Source organism: Cyprinodon tularosa, unplaced genomic scaffold, assembly GCF_016077235.1.
Source record: "Cyprinodon tularosa strain WSP-4 unplaced genomic scaffold, ASM1607723v1 ctg1952, whole genome shotgun sequence".
Classification (NCBI taxonomy): domain Eukaryota; kingdom Metazoa; phylum Chordata; class Actinopteri; order Cyprinodontiformes; family Cyprinodontidae; genus Cyprinodon; species Cyprinodon tularosa.
In genome coordinates this window covers 12,515-20,578 of record NW_024038709.1, presented here as the reverse complement: position 1 = coordinate 20,578, position 8,064 = coordinate 12,515, and the positions used below count along the sequence as shown (strand labels likewise).

At 37.8% G+C, this 8,064-nt stretch overlaps 1 protein-coding gene across 1 annotated transcript; it reads right to left on the bottom strand.

Annotated features, from left to right (window-relative positions):
* Positions 1 to 762: 762 nt before the first annotated feature.
* LOC119782586 (C-type mannose receptor 2-like) lies at positions 763 to 3,814 on the bottom strand. The gene is made up of 5 exons (XM_038283590.1): positions 3,670 to 3,814; positions 3,361 to 3,420; positions 2,582 to 2,959; positions 2,100 to 2,447; positions 763 to 1,190 (listed from the first exon to the last, which is right to left on the bottom strand). The coding sequence occupies exons 2-5, from the start codon at positions 3,392 to 3,394 to the stop codon at positions 841 to 843; spliced, it is 1,110 nt and encodes a 369-aa protein (XP_038139518.1). The 5' UTR covers positions 3,395 to 3,420; positions 3,670 to 3,814; the 3' UTR covers positions 763 to 840.
* Between the last annotated feature and the right edge of the window lie 4,250 nt (positions 3,815 to 8,064).

Below are 8,064 nucleotides of genomic sequence, written 5' to 3'. Positions count from 1 at the left end.
GTCCGGGCGGCTCCGGCGGGCGTGGTGTTGGGGGGCCGGTGTAGCGATAGTTTCAAGGTGTTGCTTTATTGTATATCTCGTACCGTGTCTTTTGGTTGTGCTGTTCTTTTTTCATCTCGTTACAGGTGATGAAGCAGACTGAAAATGTTTTGTCATTGTCTCCTTTCTATCCCTTTTTTTCTTTTTCCTTTTTGAAACAAATGGAGCAGTATGGCAATTGCCATACTGCTAAACTTGTGAAAGTAAAATCTGTTGGGCTCCTTTTGGCATAAAGACAATTATTCTTATAGCCACCTTGCCAGACAGGACAGTGTAAAATAAATAAATAAATAAATAAATAAATAAAAAAAAATAAAAAAATCAATGTTTAACATGAATGCATAGACACCTCATTTTATTTCAGTGTTAAACTCTGTTTAAAGTAAAAGATAATTAAAAATGTCTCCTGATCTTTACTGGTTGATGATTTTCTTTTTTGGACCTCGCTGATTTCTAATTGGTTACCCCCGATCTAAACCAAAACCAAACCCAGACATCTCCCCTCCCTCTCAGTCAGTGTGGATTTTCCTTATGAGGCTGATTGTAAAACACCAGGTCCTTGTCAGCACTGCTCATAGGTGCGTTTCTATGGCAACACCTGACCAACTGACCTCAAAGAAAAAGAGAGTGGTGAGAAGTTCTTACATCGAAAAAGACACAGACTTAAACCTTCCACCAATGAGTCATTTTTTAAATCCCTCACAGTTAGAAAAAGTGATTTTTTATAATTCAAGATGTTTCCACAGAACTACAAAATATCCTACGTTAAAACACCACACCTAATCTATTATACAAACTGTTTTAATCCTTAGAGCAGATAAAATTAAACTTCTCACTATCATTTTTTTTCCTCCACTGATGTTCTCCTCCTGTCTCCATGGCTCCAGACATGTCACAGTCATCCATTGGTTGCTCTGAGGCCCAGTTCTCATACTTGACCATTTTGTCATTGACCCAGAACCACAAATCCAGAGTGCAGGCGTAGTGCAGTCCCATCCAGACATAATCAGTTGTGGCGTTCTTGGCTTTCTCCTGGATCCATCTCTGCTCATCTAGGCTGGTGATGGTGACCAGGTCAACATGGTATTTTCTGCAGTAGTCTAAGGCATCCTCCCAGGATTTGTTTTCTTGGACTAGTATCACTTTATCTGCTATAGAGGACATAAACAATTTCTTGTTCAGTGGCATTATTAATTAGTATTCGTAAACAATGATAAAAACGTTAATTAAACAAATTGCTTTGGTTTAAAATGCTTTTAAATGATAAAATTTCACCACTAGGTGCTCTGTTTAGCATTGCCAGCATACTGATATAAGATGTGTAACAAGTGAACCCTTCTCCACCTCCACTCCAGCTGCACCCCGCCATGCCCCCCCTTACCCTACCTACTGTAGAGCCGGGCAATTCATTGCATTTGTTAAATAATTTAAATTTAAAAACATGCAATTTTCAAATTAGAGACAGACTAATTATTGATCTCATTTAACAGGATTAATACACCGATTTTCTACCTTGGATTCACACAGAAGGAAGAGGGAGTTGCAGCTTGCACACAGATTCATGTATGCGAATAAAAATAAACACTTTTCTACAAAATGATTACAGGAAAATCCTCCAACAGTGGACTCTGCACAAGAAAGCTTTCAAGGTCATGAAAAGACTTAAACCCAGAAATGAATTATCTACGTGGTGATGGTTAGTGCAAAGGAGAATTTAATAAATAAATAATAATCACAACACTGGATAAAGAGATATTCACTTTGTTCAGCCTTACTACCAATCATGTCTTGTAATGAACTCATAATCTAATGCTGATACCAAGAGAGCTTCATTATGGTAGGTGATTGTCTTCAGGTGACCGTTTTGATCCACACATTTTTTAATTTGTTTTCTTTCTATCTCAAATAATAAATGATTGCTTATTGTTCCTTTAAATAATGGATGCTGATGTATGAATGTCTTTTTTTGAAAATTGATATTACCATCAAGAGCTAAATCATACATAATAGAAAAATAAATAATATATTAAAATCAGAAGAGGTCTCTAAAAAAATCTCACCATTATAACAGATGAAGGGTTTTTCCAGATTACAGCTGTCAGTCTTCCATCTGCCTTCATCATCAATCCCAGCCACGGCACATCGACCACTGTTGATCTCCTGATTGTTTAACCAGTCTTGCCAGTGTCTGAAAGAGAAACTGCTTCCATCTGACCACCTCCAGGTGTCTCTGAACAGACCAAAGTATGTTTTATTATCTGCAGACTTCATCACTTCCTTCAGTTCTCCATCCTGTAGCTGCTTCATTCCACTGATCAGGTCTGTGTGTTTCTCTCTGCAGTAACTCTGAGCTTCCTGCCAGGTTTTCTTCTCTCTAATCAAGTGGTATTTCTGGGTTCTTTTAGTTTCTGTGGAGAAAACAGATAAACTCACATCACATTGAATTTACATGTTTTCTTGTTTGTAGGAAAAATACTAAATAAAACAAAGAGAATAATTTGAAAACCCATAACCAAACTGCAGAAAATTAAATCATTCTCACCATTATAACAGAGGAAATGGTATTTATGTTGGCAACCAGTATCTATCCATCTAAGGTCATTATTTAAATATCCACAGTTCTCATTTCCATTATTGACATCACTTGGTTCTCCTGGGTTCCAGTTTGTCTCCCTTTCATTGAACTCCACTCCAGGCAGAGACCAGTACCATGTTCTGTTACCATGATCCTTCAGACCAATCCAAGCCTCCCTCTTATCTCCTGCTCTGGTACTGAGGAGTCTCTTCATGTCTGCCATGTTAGACACTGTGGCCAGGTCAGTGTGTTTCTCTCTGCAGTACTGCTGAGCTTCAGTCCAGTTCATATCCTTATTAATGTAGAGAAACTCATAGAGCTGACAGTTGATGAAACAACTCTGACCTGAAAATATAAAAATGTTGCTGTATTTAGCACTAGATTATAAATCTCCACCAGCATTTGCAGTAAATCTTAGTTAAAGTTTTTTGAGGTTTATAGGGCTGAAGTAGCTGAGGGGAGGTTGTCTTGTATTAAAGGTCGGTTGTCATTTGAGCCTTTGCTCCATTTCTGTAGCTCCTTGGTAAAAAATGCAGATTCATTGGCTTTGCTTCTGGCTGTTCCAGGGCAGCTGTGGTTACAGTGTAGCTTAACACAATCAGCATTTGAATGGGTTAATGAGAAATTATGAAGCATTTCACAGGTTTGAGACTTGATAACACATAATACAAGTTTTTTTTTTTCTTTTTTTAAGTCCATGATGTATCACAAACCAGTGAGTGTAGCTTTATTTAATATCAACTTACCCATCAGAATGAACAGAACCAGATTCCACTGCATATCTGCTGTCTGGAGAGAATTTTTCTCTGTTGGAGGAAAAATACATTAAATACTTTAAATCAGGGTCTGAAAACCTGCAGCTCTTCCTCCACTGTACAGAGAAACAATGATAGGAGAGGAGCTGAAGCCAAACAGGAAACAGATCAGAGAAGAAAAAACTGAAAAATTAATGTTTACAAATAAAAAAGACCTTTAGATATTTACAAAGACTTTATAAATAAATCAATAAAGCAGATTCTAATAAAGTTGGATGCAAGAACAGATTGAGCTCAAACCTTCCTCTGCTTCCTTTCTCCTCACTAAATGGGATGTTCCTTTCTTGATGCTCTGCTGAAAACTGTCCCACTAAACTGTTGGTATCTTTGTTTTGCTGATTTCTGAACAGCAGATGAATTTTACCATCTCACAATTTAAATATTCAAAACTGGATGCAGTAGGTGCATGTTTCACAGGAAAAGTAATTACAGACCTTCAGGAAGTAAAATGCTGGATAAACCAACGTCTGTAACAGGGTGGAACAAATTATTTGAATATTTATGTGTGTCTCAGGTGAGAGTCCAGCTGTATTATCTGACTGCTAGTGTTTACCATGGAAATTATTTCCCTTTTTCATAACATCAAGGTTAGTTTACAGGCTCTTTATTGAACAAATTTATTACATGGTCAGAAACCAAAGTTCAAAAGGTGCATTTATAAGAAAAATATATTAAGCTGATAATTCAACAGAAATTTGTGGAAAACTGTAACTGCAACATTTTTAAGCATTTTATTCATAACACTGTTTTGTTTCATGTTTGATTAATATTTTGGTTTATCAACTCTTAAGGCACATTCACTATGAATGTGAATACAATGAGTTATTTCCATGTTATCCCAATGTAAGGGCGCTTTCTGGTGCAGGTAAATGATCACTGATGTATTTCCAGCGATGTGATTGGCTCATATTACAGCGAAGCATCATGGTAATAAACACTGTAGACCTGCAGATATATTGAAGCAGCACTGGCAGTAGGGGAGGTGGTGGCATGGATATGGATAGAGTGCAGCAAAATTTCACAGGTTGATCCGTCCTCCTGCCTCAACTCAGCAGATCCTGATCCCAGGTTTTGTTCAGATAGAAGTACTGCTGGAAGTGATCATCTACAGGTGCTGGTCATAAAATTAGAATATCATGAAAAAGTAGATTGATTTCAGTAATTCCATTTAAAAAGTGAAACTTGTATATTATATTCATACATTACATACAAACTCATATATTTCAGATGTTTATTTTGTTTAATTTTGATGATTACAAATGACAACAAATGAAAATCTCAAATTCATCATATCAGAAAATTAGAATATTGTGAAAAGGTTCAAAATTGATGGCCCCTGGTGCCACACTCTAATCAGCTAATTAACTCAAACCACCTGCAAAAGCCTTTAAATGGTCTTTCAGTCTAGTTCTATAGGCTACACAATCATGGGGAAGACTGCTGACTTGACAGTTGTCCAAAAGACGACCATCGACACCTTGCACAAGGAGGGCAAGACACAAAAGGTCATCGCTAAAGAGGCTGGCTGTTCACAGAGCTCAGTGTCCAAGCACATTAATAGAGAGGCGAAGGGAAGGAAAAGATGTGGTCGAAAAAAGTGTACAAGCAAGAGAGATAACCGCACCCTGGAGAGGATTGTGAAACAAAACCCATTCAAAAATGTGGGGGAGATTCACAAAGAGTGGACTGCAGCTGGAGTGAGTGCTTCAAGAACCACCACACACAGACGTATGAAAGACATGGGTTTCTGCTGTCGCATTCCTTGTGTCAAGCCACTCTTGAACCACAGACAGCGTCAGAAGCGTCTTGCCTGGGCTAAAGAGAAACAGGACTGGACTGCTGGTGAGTGGTCCAAAGTCATGTTCTCTGATGAAAGTAAATTTTGCATTTCCTTTGGAAATCAAGGTCCCAGAGTCTGGAGGAAAAGAAGAGAGGCACTTCATCCACGTTGCTTGAAGTCCAGTGTAAAGTTTCCACAGTCAGTGATGGTTTGGGGTGCCATGTCATCTGCTGGTGTTGGTCCATTGTGTTTTCTGAGGTCCAGGGTCAACGCAGCCACATACCAGGAAGTTTTAGAGCACTTCATGCTTCCTGCAGCTGACCAACTTTTTGGAGATGCAGATTTCATTTTCCAACAGGACTTGGCACCTGCACACAGTGCCAAAGCTACCAGTACCTGGTTGAAGGACCATGGTATCCCTGTTCTTAATTGGCCAGCAAACTCTCCTGACCTTAACCCCATAGAAAATCTATGGGGTATTGTGAAGAAGAAGATGCAATACACCAGACCCAACAATTCAGAAGAGCTAAAAGCCACTATTAGAGCAACCTAGGCTATCATAACACCTGAGCAGTGCCACAGACTGATCGACTCCATGCCACGCCGCATTGCTGCAGTAATACAGGCCAAAGGAGGCCCAACTAAATACTGAGTGCTGTACATGCTCATACTTTTCATGTTCATACTTTTCAGTTGGCCAACATTTCTATAAATCCTTTGTTTTTATTGGTCTTCAGTAATATTCTAATTTTCTGATATGATGAATTTGAGATTTTCATTTGTTGTCATTTGTAATCATCAAAATTAAACAAAATAAACATCTGAAATATATGAGTTTGTATGTAATGTATGAATATAATATACAAGTTTCACTTTTTAAATGGAATTACTGAAATCAATCTACTTTTTCATGATATTCTAATTTTATGACCAGCACCTGTAGTCCCAGCTCCTGCAGCAGGTGGTGGTACTGGCCAGACTGGAAAGAGTTTTTACAGCATGCCAAGAGTCAACCTGTAAACTTGAGCTCCGCCAAGGCACAGAAGAGCAACAAATAAACACAATTATTATTTGATGATGTGGTGGAGCGCCTGGGCAGAAGTTTTCTTTGGTTTCTTTGCAAAAAACACAAGAAAAAGGAAGAATGTGAAGCCAGCAACTCTGGGTGAACCATATGGAAAATTTACAGCTCTCCTGTTCAATAAGAATTTATCTTAGTCCTTTATTGTTACTTTCTTTATATTAATTGATTAATAAATAATTTTGTTTATTACAATTCTATTTTTGCTGCTGCCATCAACATTTTTGTTTGTTGATGTTAGCGCTTGGAAAGTTTTTCAGTGTAGTCCTGTTTCTCTGACTGTGCTCTCTTTCATCCTCGACACTGGAGCTAGATCGGAGCTCGTCTACCTGGCTGTGTGTTTCCTAGAAGGTTGACAGTGACCTTTTGTATCTCTGCTTCTGTCTCCTTGAACCCCAGTCGGCCTCAGCAGATGGCCGCTCACACTGAGCCTGGTCATGTTGGTTTCTCCCTGTTACAATGAGTTTTTCATCTCCACTGTCGCTACGAGCAGGCTTGATGTGAGGGATTGCTGAAGAGTCAATGAAAAAAATGCAAGTTAACATCGTCACTGCAAGCTCAACCAGAAGGAGCATGTCTTGCAAGTGAGTGACTCTATGCAATCAACTGGTTTTCCATGTCATAAACTTGTAACCACTCTGACAGTATTATCTCTCTACAGTGCTTTAAGATGACATGTTTTGAATTTGCTCTATATAAATAAACGGAATTCATTTGAATTGAAAATTGATAAATTTTGTCTCTGCAATACCTTCACAGTAGAGCGGTGATCTTCCCTTTAAAGATAATTAAGTACCGTCTATAAGTGCTGCTTCTTTGTTGAATCAAGCTTTGTAAAGAGTTTTGTGGTTCGCAGTGAATTAAAAAGTATTCATGCACTTTCTGAAATTCAAAAATGCAAAGAAACAAACATTTCAAAGGTGATGCTGGTTTCTCTGTTTACTCAATACCTTTACTTTCCTCCATTCGAGCATTAAAGCCATGTTTTTGAATTAAAAAGATTTTGTATTTAAATATTTTTCATGTATCTGTGTTTGAATCATATAGGCTGACAGTTTAAGTTAAGGAAAGAAGCATTACATGTAAGTGTATTAAGAATAAAGTCACCGTTTTAGGATATTAAATATTCAGTTGTAGAAATTAGAAAATTTAAATTTTTTCAAAATATTTCGCTTAAAACTGAAAACTTTCCAATACATCTAAAGACTTAGACTTACTTAGACTTAGAAAACTTTTATTGTCATTTTGTATACACAGTATACATTATATTTCCATTCCATAAAATGCAGCAGTGATCAAATGTAAACGATGTCGGAGAAAAAACATGGTGCAAAAAATGCAATGATATGGAAGTTCAGAGAATTAAATATTTATGGTGGAGTTATGCAGCGTTTTGGTTTGGTGTTGTCAGTGTGATGCAGAGTCTGTGACATAATTTAGAGTTTTTTCAACAGTTCAGCTGTCTGATGGCGGTAGGGAAGAAGCTGTTTCAGAATTTGCTGGACCTGCATTGAATGCTTCAAAGCCTGTTCCTAGAGGACAGCAGGGAGAACAGTCAATGGTGGGGGTGTGAGGGGTCATTGATGATGTTACGGGTTCGGGACATGCAGCGTTGGGACAAAAGCCTTTTTACAACATTTAACAATATTTCCTGACACACCACTCAATACATATTCTTATCACATCAAGCCTGATTTGTGCTTTACTATTATATTGATTGTGATGTAAGAAAAAAATCCAAAAGATCAGCTTATCTTTCAGCATCAGCAGCACA

What these genes read in the sequence shown, in the direction of transcription:
- LOC119782586 (XM_038283590.1), bottom strand. Translation starts at nt 3,394, where the DNA reads ATGCAGTGGAATCTGGTTCTGTTCATTCTGATGG. An exon ending in CCATTTCCTCTGTTATAATG is followed by an intron (nt 2,448 to 2,581) that starts GTGAGAATGATT and finishes TTTTCTCCACAG; the next exon opens with AAACTAAAAGAACCCAGAAA. An exon ending in ACCCTTCATCTGTTATAATG is followed by an intron (nt 1,191 to 2,099) that starts GTGAGATTTTTT and finishes TGTCCTCTATAG; the next exon opens with CAGATAAAGTGATACTAGTC.